The sequence below is a fragment of the Saccostrea cucullata genome, unplaced genomic scaffold (assembly GCF_032062105.1).
Source record: "Saccostrea cucullata isolate Sc308-1 unplaced genomic scaffold, CSIRO_AGI_Scuc_v1 ctg4, whole genome shotgun sequence".
Classification (NCBI taxonomy): Eukaryota; Metazoa; Mollusca; class Bivalvia; order Ostreida; family Ostreidae; genus Saccostrea; species Saccostrea cuccullata.
This window is the reverse complement of record NW_026920828.1, coordinates 1,189,129-1,207,500: the sequence shown is the minus strand read 5'-3', so window position 1 is coordinate 1,207,500 and position 18,372 is coordinate 1,189,129. Positions and strand designations below refer to the sequence as shown.

General features: G+C 32.3%; 3 protein-coding genes across 4 annotated transcripts in view; 2 read left to right on the top strand and 1 right to left on the bottom strand.

Annotated features, from left to right (window-relative positions):
• Positions 1–8,273, top strand: part of LOC134258433 (NAD-dependent protein deacetylase sirtuin-2-like) — a 10,368-nt gene extending 2,095 nt beyond the window's left edge. For both annotated transcript variants that reach the window (XM_062740983.1, XM_062740982.1), the window contains exons 5-16: positions 1–61; positions 2,194–2,250; positions 2,392–2,460; positions 3,506–3,629; positions 3,770–3,841; positions 4,023–4,078; positions 4,188–4,264; positions 5,424–5,481; positions 5,637–5,701; positions 6,259–6,325; positions 6,530–6,614; positions 8,181–8,273. The exon at positions 1–61 is cut by the window's left edge and continues 46 nt beyond it. In XM_062740983.1, the coding sequence (XP_062596967.1) occupies positions 1–61; positions 2,194–2,250; positions 2,392–2,460; positions 3,506–3,629; positions 3,770–3,841; positions 4,023–4,078; positions 4,188–4,264; positions 5,424–5,481; positions 5,637–5,701; positions 6,259–6,325; positions 6,530–6,614; positions 8,181–8,185 (796 nt within the window). In that variant the 3' untranslated portion in view covers positions 8,186–8,273. The remainder of the gene's footprint in view (positions 62–2,193; positions 2,251–2,391; positions 2,461–3,505; positions 3,630–3,769; positions 3,842–4,022; positions 4,079–4,187; positions 4,265–5,423; positions 5,482–5,636; positions 5,702–6,258; positions 6,326–6,529; positions 6,615–8,180) is intronic.
• A 2,563-nt stretch (positions 8,274–10,836) lies between these two features.
• LOC134258437 (uncharacterized) lies at positions 10,837–12,275 on the bottom strand. Its single transcript, XM_062740986.1, has 2 exons — positions 12,105–12,275; positions 10,837–11,653 (listed from the first exon to the last, which is right to left on the bottom strand). The coding sequence occupies exon 2, from the start codon at positions 11,631–11,633 to the stop codon at positions 11,034–11,036; it is 600 nt and encodes a 199-aa protein (XP_062596970.1). The 5' UTR covers positions 11,634–11,653; positions 12,105–12,275; the 3' UTR covers positions 10,837–11,033.
• A 5,456-nt stretch (positions 12,276–17,731) lies between these two features.
• The window catches only part of LOC134258439 (transcription factor IIIB 90 kDa subunit-like), a 31,029-nt gene continuing 30,388 nt past the window's right edge, over positions 17,732–18,372 (top strand). The window contains exon 1 of the mRNA XM_062740989.1: positions 17,732–17,889. The gene's annotated coding sequence lies outside the window, so the exon portion shown is untranslated. The remainder of the gene's footprint in view (positions 17,890–18,372) is intronic.

The window sequence follows — 18,372 nt, the reverse complement described above, 5'->3', positions numbered from 1 at the left end:
CAACTTGGAGAAATACGACCTGCCTACTCCCCAGGCCATATTTACTTTGGATTACTTCAAGGTGATAATTTTGTTATACATTTACATGTTTCTTATATGTGTATCTTATTTTTTGTATATTTATTACTGATTTGGAGTACAGTTGGCCCACAATAGGGAATCAAAGTTTTACATTGAAATATATAAAGAAAAAATTTAGAATTCCTTCTTCCAAAGAACCTCTGGACCATGAAAGCTGAAACTTACGTGAAAGCTTCTTGAGGTAGTGTAGATTCTAAATTATTTAAATAATTGGTGGGGCCACAATAGGGAATCAAAGTTTTGCACTGAAATATAATAAGGAAAATATTTCAAAATATTTAAAAACCTTCTTCTCAAAAACTGCTTGACCAGAAAAACTGAATCTTATGACATGGAAGCTTCCTGGGGTGTTGAAGATTGTAAATTATTCCAGGGGTAGGATGAGGCCACAAAAGGTGATCAAAAATAAAGAAAACATTTGTTTGGTACAAACAGATTTCAGAGTGACTCAGAGGTCAGGGTTGTGGTCCATGGGTCTCTTTGAAATTTGTATTATTTATTTTTATTAAGATTCTACTCCTCGTACAGTCTTATTTCAATAAGACACCAGTAGACTACACTTAGGTACACAGAAAAGCTTATAGTGGTTTCTTCTGTAATGAATTTTTTTTCTATGGTTTGCTTATACCTGGTATTTAACTTAATTTTATGTGGAACAATTGCTTTGCATTTATTAGAGAACAGTGACATTACATTCATTAATGAGACATAATTTTGGCAGGTAATGGTATTTTCTGTTTGATATTGTTTCATATCAACCTTGGCTTGAAGACTATCTTGTGAAAATTAATTACCGTACTGAGTTAATCTGGACACAGAAAAGCTTATAATGGTTTATTCTGTCTGTAAACTTTTCACATTTTCGAATTTTCTATTTGGGCCAATTTTGACCAAACTTGGTACAAAGCATCCTTATATTTCACTTTAATTTAATTTGGAAACTAATTGAAAGCTTTGCATATTAAATTGTTCAAAGAACCCCCGTGACAATAATTAAAGTTTTACATAGAAATATATAGGAAAAATCTTGGAAAATCTTCTTCTCAAGAACCACTGCTCGGGACATAATATATGTAACTTATGTGAAAGCATCCTAGGGTAGTGTAGATATTAAATTGTTCAAATCATGATCCCCGGGGGAAGGGCGGGGCCACAATGGGGAATCAAAGTTTTACATAGAAATACATGTATATAGGAAAAATCTTGGAAAATCTTCTTCTCAAGAACTACTGGGCCAGAAAAGCTGAAACTTATGTGGAAGCATCCTGGGATAGTGTAGATTCTAAATTGTTCAAATCATGACCCCCGGGGGAAGGGTGGGGCCACAATGGGGAATCAAAGTTTTACATAGAAATATATAGGAAAAATCTTGGAAAATCTTCTTCTCAAGAACCACTGGGCCAGAAACGTTGAAACTTATGTGGAAGCATTCTTGGGTAGTGTAGATTTTAAATTGTAAAAATCATGACCCCCGGGGAAACCCACAATGGGGAATCAAAGTTTTACATAGAAATATATAAGAAAAATCTTGGAAAATCTTCTTCTCAAGAACCACTGCATGGGCCAGAAAAGCTGAAACTTATGTGGAAGCATCCTGGTATAGTGTAGATTCTAAATTAAATCATGACCCCCGGGGGAAGGTTAACAATTGGTAATCAAAGTTTTACATAGAAATATTTTGGAAAAATCTTTGAAAAACTTCTTCTCAAGAACCACCGGGCCAGAAAAGTTGAAACTTATGTGGAAGCATTCTTGGGTAATGTAGATTTTAAATTGTTCATATCCATGGTGGGGGGATTCATAAAAATATATAGGAAAAATCTTTGAAAACCTTCTTCTCAAGAACCACTGGGCCAGAAAAGCTGAAACTTATTTGCACATGGAAGGATCCTGGGATAGTTGATTTCAAAATGTCTTAATTATGATCAGTGGGGTAGGGTGGGGATACATAATGTATTACAAGGGGGAAATCTGGTAAAGAACAGAATGGTCAAAGCTTCTCAGGTGAGTGATGTGGCCCATTGTTTCATTGTATTCACCTGTATTGACCCCTGTAAGCTTAGAGACATAACATTCCATACTTTGATAATAAATTAAACCAAATTTTTGCAGGAAAATCCTGAGCCTTTCTGTATGCTAGCAAGGGAGCTGTGGCCAGGGACTTTTAAGGTAAAGATGCGTCAACAATCTTGGTATTGTCTGTGGAGTAATTATAGTGCTCTGTCATAGAAATACTCTTAATATAAGTCACTGATTCACTTTTGTCAATATTTGTTGTCTTTTATTAAATTTTTTCCCCGAACATTTTAGCCAACACCATGTCATTATTTCATTAAACTGCTTGATGAACATGGGCTGTTGAGACGTCATTACACACAGGTAATGTACATGTTTATAATTAATTTGCCAAAGTCTTGCCTTATACATGTGTATGATATGTTAATGAAATTGACCTTCAATTTTTGATAACATGAAGTTGGTCATGTGATCTGAGTTTCTTGCACATGGAAAGCAAACTGCACAAGACTTTTCAAAGGTAGATCTATACTAAGAAATCACATGATCCGGGCTATATGTCTGTTTTATTGTAACTCTAAATAAGCCCTAAAATTGATATCTCGTATCTTTGATATACCGGTATCCACAACACATACATGACATAGCTAGGTAATAGAGATAGAAGATATCTATATTGTGTGATTTTTATTTGCTTTTTAGCTCACCTGAGCCAAAGGCTCAATTGAGCTTTTCTGATCAAAATTTGTCCGTTGTCTGTTATTGTCGTCGTCGTTGTCGTCGTCGTTGTAAACTTTTCACATTTTCATCTTCTTCTCAATATCCACAACACTTGCTGCAAAGTATCCTTGGGTATGACATAGCTAGGTTTTCCAATGGGAAAAATTAATGGCATTTTTAAAAAATCTTCTTCTCAAGATGGGCCAGGAAAGATGAAATTCATATATCCTGTGTGTAGATTCAAGTTTTTATTTGCTTTTTCCAACATGTAGATCATGAATGAAATGGTGTATATTTTTTAGGCTTAATTGCTAAGTGAATGTTACACCATTTAAATTTGTTAGATGAAGCAAAACTAATGAAAAACCACAGTTATACACAATTTTTGTGTAGCTGAAATGGTGTACAATGTATTTTTTTAAGGCACAGTTTAAACTTATTAGTATATTCAAGATATACATTTTTATGTAAACTTTTTCAATCATTTTCAAGACATTTTTTATGTAAGCTTTTTCACTGACTTTACTATATATTGTGTATGAAATTCAGATTTAAAAAAAGAAATGTTAAAGACATTTTTATCAAACTTTATTCGCTAATACAAATTTTCATGTTGCATTATTAATTAACCCTGGGCAGTGCATTCATGTCCAATTGACTTATTTCTGGTTATTGCTGTAATTATAAGAATATTGATACACTGGAAAGTGTTGCTGGCATTGATGCCGATAAAATGGTGGAAGCTCACGGTTCATTTCGCCTGGGCCATTGTCTACAGTGTAATGCAGAGTACACTCAGGACTGGATGAAAGGTTAGTTAACATTCATCACAAAGTTACATCAAGTCACTGCAACCAGGTCCAAATGCATTTCACCCATAGACATCAGTATGCTAAACATTAATGTCTCTAAAAATATTTCTAGTCAATTTCTCTTCTTTTTTTCTATCCAGGGAAAATTTTAGGTGAGGAGCTTGAAATTCCTAAGTGTGAGAAGGAAGGATGTGAGGGATTTGTCAAACCTGGTAAAAATAATCCTTTTATTGATCAGAAAATAAAGTCCTGGGCATACATTATCAGTTGTAAAGTACTCATCCTAGTCATGATTTATAAATCCCGAGATACATGTATACATACAGAAACTGAGGTTTCTGGTGGATATAAATACTGGTATTTCTAATGTTCTCCCAACCTCTTGTTTTACAGATATTGTTTTCTTTGGGGAGAGACTACCAAGTAGGTTTTCCACATGTGCATCTGAGGTGAAAATTATTTATATTTGGACTGTTTTATCTGTTTATTTAATATATGACAAAGAAAAAAATCCACATGACACAAGACACTTGTGTATAGCTTAAATCTCTATTTCAGGATTTTAAGGCATGTGACTTACTGATTATAATGGGCACCTCACTAACTGTGCAGCCTTTTGCCTCACTTACAAGCAGGTAATTGAAATTTACAGAAAACACGCCTACAGCAGATATGCTTATAATGAATTCCTGCTTACAAGGAAATGTATTCCCTCTATATGTAGTTTTATATCCCTTTATAAACTTAGTGGGTAAATCATTATCAGTCTATAATAATTTTTTTGTTCTTGGTACTTTACTGTAAGTGTGTATTACTGTATTTCAAATTTATTTTTAGAATATTTAATTATTTTAATGTTCGGAGCACATATTCTAGCTGATGTGAAAAGAATTTGGGCTACAGTAAAAATGAATGAATTAGCGATCAGTTTGGAGTTTTAAGCTCATTAAAAGATTATACATGTACACCTTTTTTTAGATGCCAGAGGCATCGCTCCGAGAGCTAGAAATTGCCTTTGAATAGGCAGATTTTTCTTGATTTTTGATCACTTTTAATTTATTAAATTTCGAGAATAGAAAATGACAAAAAAAAAATTCTTTAATACTGTAGATTCCTTATTTTTAGCGAGTACTTATTATCGCGAATGAGCTCTTTAACAGCAAATTGCGAGAATAATAATTCGCGAATGGACGGATGATCAAGAGATTTTACATAGATTTCAGCACCGTAAAAATAAAGGCGAGTAATTTTAATTCGTGCGTGGTGCTTCTCGCGAAATTATGCAATAATTACTTCCACGCATATATTTAGGAATTTACAATAGTTTGAAAACCGATTAGATCTTATTGTTCATTGTTTCCTACATAGCTATTTTGAAGAGGACTAGCTGACTTGAAAAATTTATTAAACATGTTAAAAGAGCAGTTTTTCTTTTGCAGTTTTTGATTGAATGTTGACACTCAGGGCCATTCTGTGCTGTAAATGTACATGTAGTTGCAATTTAACGATTAGATCATAAGCCATTAAATTTAGTTCTATAAATAGCACAAGGTTACAATCAATGTGGTCTGCAACTTGTAGACATTGTTTCTGAATGTATTTAGACAACACTGTATGATTATTATATGTTATGGAATAAACTAGTTTAAATTTTGTATTAATTGGAAATGTATAGTTTTCAGCTATTGTTTAAAAAAGTATATTGTTTGTAAATGTAATACACAATGAAAAAAAATGATTGATCCGTGTATCTATGTAATTGTCAATATATTTATAAAACTGTTTTTGGTACAGGGTTTTTGATGAAACACCAAGACTGTATATCAACCTAGAAAAAACGGGAACTGAAGCAGTAAGTCCATTCATAGGCCAATTAAGAACATCTCTTGGTTTGAATTGTTTCTAGATATCTTTTTAAAAAGAAATGGAATAAATCCTCTTTAGGGCTATCATGAATTCAAAGCAGTAGAGCCACAATCTTGTCAGAGACTTTCTTCTTCATTTTAGACTAATGCGTTTGCTATGATGCTGTTTGGAGGGGGTTTTAAATTTGATGATGAGGATAATTACAGGTAAGTATAAATAAGGATACAACAAGATGTATTTGTGAAACGCTGATGCTTCTGCAGGTCATCTTATGGTGAGGATGGAAGTTTCTTAAATGCAGTTCAAAGCTCAAGGTCAAAAGGTCAAAATTGTTGGTCTCTGAAGGAAGGTCTTGTCACAAGGAATACACCTGTGAAATATGAAAGTCACAGTACTAGCGATTCAAAAGTTATGGTTAAGGTTAAAGTTAAAGTTTTTAAATAGTGGATCAAGCTCTAATGTCAAGGTTAATTTTTTTTTATACCCATTGAAAGGTCTTGCCACAACATTAAAATATCATTCTTCCCAGTAAGGAAGACTGATTCCAAATAAGGATGTTTTCTGAACATGAACTCCAGTACCTGGTAATTAAACTTAGTCAATTAAGAGTTCTTTAGTAATGAAACCTCTAACAAAAATAAGTTGTTATTTTATTATCTTATTACCCAGTGACCATGAACTATATGATATGATATCGTGATGCCATTTTTACATCATGCAGTAACATTTGTATTTACTCATATGAAATATTCTTTATTTTTAGGGATGTTTTCATGGAGAGTACGTGTGATGATGGATGTTACAAACTGGCCGACATGTTAGGGTGGGGAGTAAGTACTGGTCATTTATACATTCACGTATTTGATATTATAATTCATTAAAAAATAAGAAATTATTTGAAAGAAAACCTTTCTTATTATTTGTCATTGAAACAAGTCTCAGTTTACGTAAAGAATTATATTTTGAAGGAAAAGTGACAAAGAGTTCAGTTGAATGCTATGTTGATATTTATATTTCAAATTTTTATACCGTAGGATAAGCTTCGTGAAAAGGTGAAACAGGAACACAGAAGGATTGACAATGAAAACAAAAGTAACTCAACATCAGCAAAGCAGAAAAGTAGGTGGAATGGTGGACTTGGGGAAAAACTGTAACATTAGATTTTGTTTATATATACAGTTGAACTAAGTTTCCCTTAATATGTTAAGGGAATTATAAAATACAAAAATAATTTTTGAAAATTAATATTTTTTAGGAATTTTAATTCAAACATGAAATAGTACCAGTTCAATACTTTAAAGATTGTGATCTTAAAAATCCACTGTAAAAGATATATTTCCATTTCCAATTGTTTTCTCTATGATAAACACTACGAAAGTGAATCTTGTTCATTTCTCCGTGATTCCTGTGGCAGGTAAATTTCTCTACTGTAATACTATCACTGGCGTATAAATACACTAAAGAAAAATAGATGTTTTATTTAATTATTTACTAAGTAATTAGACATGATATATCTTTTAACAAACAAAATAAATAATGAATTATCTTTGGATCAAAAGCAAGTCACTAGCGCAACGTTATCCACTATCACTGAGGCCTCGCGAGACCGAGAACTCCACTTCCGTAAACATGGTAAACAGCCCATCTGAACAACGTGGAGAAATCGGCACATAGATCTGTACTCTATCATCTGATACACACATCGTCCCTCAGCCATTACCATCCAACTTCTTAAGCAAATCAACTTCCTCTGCTATTCTAACATCCACACAAATCTGTTTCCTGACCATGCTGACCAACTCCTGTTTTATTAACTGCAACATTGCATTCAATATGGCAGCAGAGAAGTGACATATGGCGTAAACATGTGTTCGTGCTTCCGACATCTTAAATCTAGGCCATATTTATAATTAAAGTTAACAAGATTGCTTTGATCATAATTAAAAATTCTTTTGTTGTTTATTTTATTAATGTTGATATTTGACTACTGAAACTAAATAAACAATAAATTTGTTTCGTATTTTTATGGGACTATTTTTTTATAGTAAAATTTTACATCATTGGGCCTCGTGCATTTCAAATCTACCAATTAGATGGTATTTCGATTTATTTTCCGATTGTTATTTCAGTAAAAATGGAAATATAAGGAATCATTGTCTAGTTATGAGACTATGCCAGGGACATCAACAATAGTGGGAAACATGGAATAATTTTAGCATAACAGGCTTTGCCCGTTATGCAAATTATCCCATGTTTCCCACTATTGTTGATGTCCCTGGTATAGTCTCATAACTAGACAGTGATTCCTTAAGTGTATTGTGCTATTTAAAAAATGAAATCATATTGAAAGAATACAGCCAGGTTTAATATTGACAGGTACAGAAATTTTAGAAGAGAGAGAGAGAGAGAGCAATATATTAAATAAAAGAGATAAAAAAAAAGAATTATCTTCTATCTTGAAAATAATCGAAAATCTAAATTATTTGTGATGTCATAGAAAAAAGAATTTTCAATAATCTACTTCCAACCTATAATAATTTCTTTTTGATTCAGATATTTTATACAATATATCATTCATGTACATTTTCTAGAAATTTTCAAAATTTGGCTTATATGAGACAAAAATATACTTTTATTGTATAGAGTGGTTTATATCTTCCATATGTTTTTTTTTTTTTATTTCAGAGTGAATCCAGGCAGTATAGATCAGTGATAAAAAGAGGATTGTTTAAAAAGAAAGGCTGATTCTGTTCCTAAAATCATCACACTTCTTCTCTTCTTTTAAAAAAGAAAGAAAAATAAAATTTTCATTTTATGACATAGATGTTTATTTATTTTGTGAAATATATGTATGTACTTATGAATTCAACTATTGTATTACTGTACAATAATGAAAGTAATTTTAGGGATGCTAAATTTTTTTTTATTTGGAATTTAAAATATTTTACTTTCATGTGATAGAACACATGATATTTGTAGTATAGTGAAGTATGATAATGTTTTAATCATTTTGGAATTTATGACCCCTTTTTGAGGTTTTTCTTGACACTGACTTGATACAGATGACCTAACTATTTTATTCTTTTTGTTTTACAAATCTTGTAACATACTGGAACAATGTATCTCATTGTGGAATAAATGTATACCGTAAATCTGGAAATTTTTACGTCGATTTTATTTTGCGAATTTGGGTCAAAATTCTGTTGATTAATTTTTACGTTTCAAAATTTTGCGAATGACCTCTGTTTTGTTTACATTTTCTTATTGGTAATTTATTTTTGCGAATGCAATGAACTCGCAAATTTGCTAAAAATTTATCTACAGCAAAAATTTCCAGATTTACGGTACTACATGTACAACTAACTATGGATATAATAGCTCAGTTTGAAAGATGTAAACTGTAATTCTGATCCTGTTTACAAGTTGTTACTTTTACAAGAAATTGTAAAACTATTGTAAGACACATATTAATCTATTTCTGAACTTGTTTATGAGTTGTTACTTTTACAAGACATTGTAAAACTATTGTAAGACACATATTAATCTATTTCTTAACTTGTTTATGAGTTGTTACTTTTACAAGACATTGTAAAACTATTGTAAGACTTGTATTAATTTATTCCTGAACTTGTTTACAAGTTGTTACTTTTACAAGACATTGTGTAAAACTATTGAAAGACTCATATTGATTTATTTTTTTTATATTTTTAAAGAGTTGTTACACGACATTGTAAAAAATGTTGTCATGCTGTTATTTATTTCATTTTTTATAAACATATGTTGTGTTGTTAAGTTGTTACTTGTTTTAATTGTATAGTTGTCTATAATTATCCTTAAATCCTCTCTTGCAATAACCAAGTAATGGTAACCCCCTCCCCCCCCCCCTCAAAAAAAGCTACCAGGTATATTTGTGAAAACACTTCTGTATTCCAATGTCTTACAAAAAGCATTGTACATGACGTCATCTGTATTGCATTGTTTACACCATGATGTTATAGTTTCAATTCCAGACATGCTTCTAATTCTTTTTAAAGATAGCTTGTTTAAGATTTCAAATGTATATCTATGTTCCTGTATGAATGAAATGCATGAACTTTGTCTTGTAATATCAGCATTATTTAGACTAAGGTCTAATAACATGATAGAGGGCTGCAAACTTAATTAACCTTCTTCATGTTTCCTTACCCTTGTCAAAGATTGCTTATATTTCAAGACAGTTAACATGCATTTTATAATTATTTTAATGTATACTAAAACTAAGTAGGACAATCATGAATAAGAGTTTTTTTTTATGTGTATCGTTCCCTGTAGTAGTTCATTTTTAGCTCTACTTGTAAGAGACCAGAATGGCCTATGTGAAAGTAATGTGTCTGTTATACATCCCACTGTCTAGCTCAGTCTGTGAATAATTTTTGAAATAATAGACAATAATTATATAAATTGGTTTTTTATTTCAATAAATAATGGTGCCAAGGTTACTTATAATAAAGATTTCTGTGAAATACTTTCAAAATGGTACTTTTCCAATTGTTTTGGTCTGATTTCACCGATGAATGATATTTCCTTGGTTATTATGAATAGAATTTTCTGTGAAATACTTTGTAAATACTACCCCACCTACAGTTTTGGTCAGATTTCATTTTAAGTTTGCACTGCCCCATGTCACAGAAGGTGCTGGCACAAAAAAGATCTCTTTTGTGCCAGCACCTTCTGCTTCTCACTGCTCAATTGCCCCAAGCGCAGAGAATAAGTCTAAATTTGCTGTCCTCCACCGGCAATTCTATTAATTGCTGTTGAAAACTTCGAGTCCAAATGCTACTTTTCTCTTCCTTTGTTATAATTAGTACAAACCAGTAGAGCTACAGTGTCATCAGAGACTACTGTTTGTTGATGAATTTTTATCAGGCAACTGTGGACATTGTTTGAGTGATGAAAATATGAATTCCATTAACATAAACATACTGGTACATAAATATCACATGTGCATTATGTATTTTTAAACTTTTTAAGATTGTGCTATATTTATGAATGTAATTCTTCATGTCCAGAATGTATTCTTTCTTTTAAGTGCAATGCTGATATGTTTTAAATGTAGAACAGATTGATTGAAATACAGTGTATTATACAGTGTATACTGATTACCTTTTCATACTATTTCATATTGGAAGGATAAAGGGAGAGGGGAACTTGAAATAATCAGAAATGTGTTTGAGATCTTAAACTGATTCTTTCACTTCCTGTACAAGAATTGGTTGTACACAAAAATATCTCTATTATATACAAGATGATTACATTCTAAAATTAAATTTTATTCTAAAAAACATGCATACTATGTAAAATATATGTGTCATTTGTGCTTGGAAAAACATGCAACATTGCAGAGATAGAAAAAATGATATAAAATTTTTGATTATACAAAAAATAAAGTAAATATGACTTTTTAAAAATACATTCTGAGTGTATTATCTGTTAAATGTATTCATCAAATGATATCTTTCTTTCAATCACCGTACGTATAAATAAAATGTTTGATGGTGTTTAGTGCCCCCTTTGCTCTGGATTTCTAAGAAGTAAGTAACCTGTTGCCTCAGCACGACTCAAACTTTCCTGATTATTTTGCTCCCTGTATAACTCTACCAGGGCAGCATCTGCATAGCTCAGATAGATGTTGACAAGCTCATCTGGCCTCACCACATCAATGGCTACACTCTCCATGAGGGCTTTTGCTTCAAAACCAACACTTAGAGCCCCAGTTTCGGAGTACAGTTGATAAGTTCTAGAATTGGCAAATGGACGCACTGATAGTTCCCCCAGATTCAGGTCATGTCCTGTGGCAATTTGACCTCTTCTTCCACGTCTTGGTACGTTGACAAATGAGTTTACCAAGTCTCCCCTGATTCGGGCTCCAGGAACTGCCAAGTTTGCCTGCGAGTAATGAACCCTATCAAACAAAGCTCCTAAAACTTCTTGATAATGTCTTCCCCTGAGATAGGCAAAACAACAGCCCAGGCATTCTAGATCAAAATCGACAGCTAAGTTATAGTTGTTCACAAAGTTATGTCCATCTTCTGTCACCCCGGATTGTCTGTTCCTGTGGTCTGGATTGCAGTTTGGATGATGTTCAGGCGGCTGAGCCATTTTACCTGGACCATGCAGTTCTGAATAAATGAGGAAAAAAATGTTAAAATTTGAAGTTAAAATTCTTTTAAAAATAAAGACAAATTCTTGACTAATCAGATTTTTTTTGAACCAGAAAGGAAGATATATGTGTAGACCACTTCTTAATTGGACAACCAAATTGGACAAATTAAGGACATAAACAAATGTTAGCTAGTACAAGTAAGGTGTTATGCACTTCCCTTGATGCATGCATGCATTTATGTTACACATCTTGGCAAGATTGGTTGACAACCAGTATTATCACTTTTTGTACTAGAACTCTACTAATTAATTCTCCGAGGGATAAAACATGCAAAGGAGGAAGTTGCTCATATACATGTATAAGAAATTACAAAATGGTACATGTATATGTATATACAGGGCATTCCATGAATATTTTAACAAATTGTTTATCAACTAAATGCATGGTAATTACACAACAAAAACAACCTATACTCTTTTTAGAATGAGCAAAATTGGTTCCGTGTAGACTGGCCACTAGAGAATGCCACGTGTCAGGGCTACAAGTTCCGAGATATCAAAAGTAACATCAGGCTCCGCACTAGAAAGCATTCGTAATTCCGGATTAAAAATCCTTGTAATAATCTCTTATTAAATTTGACCTTTCAATTACAATATTTATAGTGATTAATAATTATAGGCGTCAGAATAGCAAATGAGAATATATAACTTCCCTCAAAAGACTACAAATTTAAATAGTAAAGCCCTGCTAAGCATCAGATTACATTTGGCCTCGTTTGACTCTTAGGACCATAATTGTTTTTTTTAATTGGTGGATACACCCTTACTCCAGGATATTATACAGTTAGCTTATCTGGTTAATATCCATGAGCAGAAGAGAAAATTCTCAAAGAATTAATGCATTACTTTGATAATCAACAGGGCCCTTCCCTGACCTTAACACCAGAACCCTGGACCCACATGGGTTCACAAAATTCAAAATTTTGATAGAGGCCTTTGCTCATCATAACCATGCACTTAGTTTAAACTGCTAAATATCCAGGAGAAGAGATTGCAGAGTTTATTCAAAGAATTTATACACTTTTACAAGTCAATATTAAAAATAAATTAATGAAGCCCAACAATAAAACCCTTGTCCCATGAAATTCGTAACTGTGGAGGAGGTACCCTTGCTCATCATAATCATGCACTTATTCTAACTGCCTAATAACTAGTAGCAAATAAGAAGATTTTCAAAAGAAATAATGCATTTTCTCTATTTAATATCAAAAGAGTCAAATCCTTGCCATACAACACATAGCCTATTGACCATGAAATTCTAAATTTTGTAAAAGGCACCCTTGCCTAATCATAGCTGTGCATTTAGCTTACCAGTATATGCTTAATACCAAGAAGGAGAAGATTTTCAAAGAATTAATGTATTCATAATCAATCCCCCCCAGTCACAACAGAACCCCTTACTAATTAAGGGGCCATAAAAATTATAATTTTAAAAGAGGCACCCTTAATCACCACAATAATGCATTTAGTTTGGTTGCTAAATACCCAGGAGTACAAAGATTCAAAATGAAACAATGCATTGCATTTTCCCAATAATCATAATCTTAAACCTCCCACTCCTCCCCATAGCACCAAAACACTTGACCCAGGGGCCATGAAGTTCAAAATCTTTGGAAGAGGCCCTGTTCTGATCAAAACTATGCAGCTGTATTCTTCCAAAACACAGAAGCAAAAACATTTTTGAAGAAATAATTCAATTTCACTAAAATAATAGTGTCCCCTCCCTTTACACCAGAACCTCTGACCTAAGGGCCATGATAATCAAAAATTCAACAAAAAAAAAAAAAGCCTCAGCATAACCATGTATAAAGAATATCTACCTAATACCAAGAGCAAAGAAGGTTTTCAAAGAAAATATGCATTTTCACTACATGTACTGGTATTTGATCAATAGAGTCCCCCTCTCATCTTACACCAGGAACCCTGACCCAGGGGCCATGATACATGTATTCACAATTTTGGAAGAGGTACCCTTGACCATCATATGCATACACGTAATTTATCTGGTTTGTATACAGGGGGAGAAAAAAGATGTTTAAAGAATTTATGTAATAATTCACTAATGATCATCAGAGCCCAATCGTAACTCCAGAACCCCTGACCCTGCAGCCATAAATATCACAATTTAGATCGACCCATTGTATGTTTTAATCATAACAACAGTTTCACTGCTTGATATTCAGGAGTAGAGAAGAATTTTTTTATTTGAAAATTTTATTAATTTTAATGGTTTTGGCCCCACCCCTCAGGCCCGGGGGGGGGGGGGGGGGGGGGAGTGACCTTCAAATTCAAAATTTTTGTCCCCCCTTTGCCCAAAGATACTTCAGACCATTTGTTGATATTGGTTCAGAGGTTACAGAGAAGGTCACCTGAAGACTCATGTGTCCTGAAAAACCACAAAATCAGTGGTATGAAAACCAATTTTTCTGTGTCCTAATTTAAGAAAAAAAGAAAAGAAAAAAAATAATGACATGGTTGTTCTTTTATTAAAGCATGAATTGTACATGTAATTGTTTGAAAGCCATGCAATCACATGTTAAAAATTGAAAAAAATTCCAAAAAAACACAAGAATTATTGCTTTTCATCATCTGAACACACTACTTTAAAAAGTTTGATAAATTTAAATAAACATATTTTGTAAATTTGTTTTTAATTTTCAAGTAGTAAAGTAATCCTTTGTACATGTAGTTGCATCATGATATAGTTTGTTCTAACTCATTTTTGCAACCTCTTCGTTAAACGTTTTCATGAATACAGGATCAATTTGCTGGAGTTTAATCATAAATTCATTTCTCTCCCTTTGTGACCATTCTTCAAACCACTGATTAAACAGCTTCATCTGACACTGATATATACTTGGGGGTCTGTCTCGCACATTCAGAGAATGCATTGCATCAAACAGAGTGTCAACATTGCCAGGAACTGCTTTCTCCAACAAGTCTTTCAGAAAATCCCCCTTCTGCAAGGCTGACCAGGTCTGAAACCAGTGTAACGTGCATTGCTGCTCTTTTTCCACATTGGATAATGACATGAGTCTCTTTATACATCCACAATCTCCTTCTTGTCAACTTGTTGCATCACATAATTATTGCAACAGGTCTGCACACTTCTCATTTCATTCTGTAATATACAAGGATATGAAATATGTTACAAATTTTTAAAAGTATTAAATAAATTCTACAAAAGGTTAATATTTACATTGTTTAACCAATCTGCATATTTTGTCCACCTCCCAACCCTTAATATAGTGTCTACAAGCGATAAATTCTCTTGATTTGAATTTTCTGCAACAGACAATTCAAATCACAAAAAATATACGAGGGTTGTCCCAAAATTTCGTAGACTGAGCTCATATCTTTTGAAGAAATTTATGTATCTTTATAAAATTTTTAGGGTGGATAAAGCTAGCTGTTGGCAGATAAATTACGAAGTTTTATAATGTTTACTTGAAAACTTTTCGAGTTATAAGATTTAAAGTGATATCGTTCTCTAACACCAGGAGCAATCTGCTACGTCAAAAAATACAAATGTCAACGGTTCAAATTTTTGGAGAAAATATTTCAATTACCAGAATCAAATTCTTAAATTAAACGAAACAGTTATAGTTGTAAATGTGTAAAATCTTAATTACTTCGATATGATCAAACATTAAAATATGTAATCAAAGTATATGCATGTACAGGTATGGAAAAATAATTATATAAAAACACTATATTCTACAGGTTTTTCGCGGGTTTTCTCTAATGGAGTTGCACAATGGAACTCTTGCCCATTTCTTAGCCATGTCTTTTATTTTAGTTACTGTCATTCATTTATACACAGAGAAACCGTTTGAGTCATTTTAAATACTAAGGACGAGAAAAAGTTTCCTAGTCTACCAAATATTTTTGACTGGTACATTTCTGTAAGAGTTAATTTAGGATCAAAACACTTGAACATTGTCCAGTGCGCTGCCTGTGCCAACGCAGCCGCCATTTTTTAAAAAGTCGGATTTCAACCACATGTTTATAAAACGTTATAAAATTCATATTTATCAAAGCACAAACACCAAAATTTGAGGAAATATAGTTGATAAAACAGTATTGATAATTTTCACTTCCATTAAAAAATTACAGGGTAATAATCACTTTTCCGTAGGATTTTAAATATAATATACCAAATGTTAAATGCAACTTTTGGGTATTGCGCCGCCTTCCTACAAAAGACAATGAAATGTGTCTTTAAAATTGGAATAATTTGTGTAGTTACTTCATATTTGTCTATAAATTTATTAGATAGTGTTGGTTTAATCTATATACGAAGTTTCATTAATGTATGACATAGGGTTCCTACAAAACAACGCTTGTCTACGGAATTTTGGGACAACCCTCGTACAGATATACTAGGTTAAGGAATATGTGTAGACTTACATGATTTAGGGAGCGAAAGGTATTTGATTGACAAATGCTGGAAAGTGGAGGAATTATCCCAAACACGTACTGCTCAAAAAATCTTGCACCGTAAATTGCACATTTTTTGCATTACAGGATCTGTATTAGCGTTATGGTCAATGCGCCTAATATATACAATGTAAAACTATAATGCTACAGTTCTGCAACTAGGTTCTATTATTAACCCAGGGCTAGGTTCTTGTTTAAAGAAAATTTTACTGTATGCACAGGGGTACAATCCTCTACTGATTTTACATTTATACCTACAATGAAGCGCACTGAAGTGGTAAAATTTTCCATTTGACTGGAATGTTTTGGGCTATTTAGAATGATGTCCATTTCTTTAGAAAGGAAAAATCGGTCAAATGGTTCATTCGAATAACTGTAGAACAGGTATGCCATAAATATAATAGCCAATCAAATTGATGGTCTCATACATATAAACACCGAGTAAGCACGTGTTCGACCGATACCTGTATTATGTTAACTCCAATGAAGACATGATAAATTCATAATATGGACAGATTTGTTACATTATGTGTTTTACAAAAGCGGGAACTCCCTAACTCTCTTATAATTTAAAAATCTCCATTTCTAATTCGATGTTGCTTGTCACGAAGAGTGGGGTGGCCTTAAACATTAATTACGACGTATATTTCTTTTTTGTTTCTAAAGAAATGGGCGTGTCATAACTTTATAATTGACATTCAAAACATGACTCAGAACATTTCATCTAAACGAAAAATTTTGCCACTTCCATGCGCTTCTTTGTTTTTTCAATTGCTTGATGATTACCACCCCCACCCCTTCCTTTTTAAAAAATCATCATTTAAATGAACATACCCTATGTTATAGAAGTCATACTTGTTTAGACATTATATTCTTTTGAACTGAAATAGTACAAGATTATTGTTGAGACTAATAACGCATCTTTTCCTTGTTTAATATTGTTAAATAGTTTCATATAACTTTATACTTTTCTGTTCTGGGCTCTAGCCTAAATTACGAATAAATGTTCTGTTCTGTTAAAACTTAATTGAATTCCCCTCATGTATGATTGCTTCGTTGATAAGTAAAATACAAAAATTTAAGAGTTTTTGAATTATAGCTTACATAACAACGTGTTGACGTTTTGAGACCAACAGCTTGTGTTTTTCAAAGAGGAAATTCGGGAAAATGTCCTACTCGATTTGCTAATAATTTTTACAAATTATTTCTTTGCAAACATTTAACACTTTGTTAAACTCATTCTGTAGAAAATCTTATTAAAAATACAAGTAATTCAGACTGTTCTTTTGTTAACAGTTTTTAACAAAATTATATACTACGGTTCAAGTACGCTTTTAAAGCGCCACCTTATTATAGTTTGTAGTTTGGGTTTCATATCATATATTTAAAATTTGAATATCAAATGAGCTGAAACTTTATTTTATATATATTAATAATCTGCAACATCATTCTTGTGAGTTTTTGCTAAGTGTATCAAAAGAGATCGTGTTGAAAAAATATTTCGCTACTGGCATGGTAGATCTTGAATAGACCTAAATCGTGTCGGTTTTACTGAAGAAAATACTTATCTCAGAAGGTTGTTTTTATTTGTAGATCTAGTATACCAGTTGCATACACATGAGGACTATGTTGGAATAACATTGATTTTATACAGCTGTGCGCTCTTCTCCGCGCCTGCATGCCTTCGTGGCACAGTGGTTTTGCCTGTGGATCAAAGAGTTTGTGGCAGACAAGTCGACGTTCGAATCCGTAGGTGAGAGTTATTTTTTTTTAATTTGGGTAAATTAAAAAAGTTGCTTTATTTTTTGAACTCTTACTGTGAATCTCATTTTCATTTAATAAAACGACTATATAACTTGTATAGAACAGAACAGAACAGAACATTTTATTTCTAATTTAGAGCCCATAACAGACAAGTATGAAATTGTTACAATAATAAGGAAAAGATAAGATGAAAAAAACAATTATACAATTAGCAGTTTTAAATGATTTCAACAATAATCCTTATATACATCAAATATGCATGTATGTGTAAAAGACTAATGGTACTATAACATGTTATCATTTATAAATTTGCACAAAATTAAGAGTTTCCATCTTCTGTATTGTGTTTTTGTTCATCATCTAAAGCTGAAAATAGTGGAAATTTATGATTAATTAACTGAAACATTTCTTTTCTTTGATGATCAAATTTTTTACATGCTATTAAAAAATGAGTTTCATCATCTATGTTGTT

Bases quoted from the DNA above. Each gene is read 5' to 3' on its own strand.
- LOC134258437 (XM_062740986.1), bottom strand. From the start codon at position 11,633: ATGGCTCAGCCGCCTGAACATCATCCAAACTGCAATCCAGACCACAGG.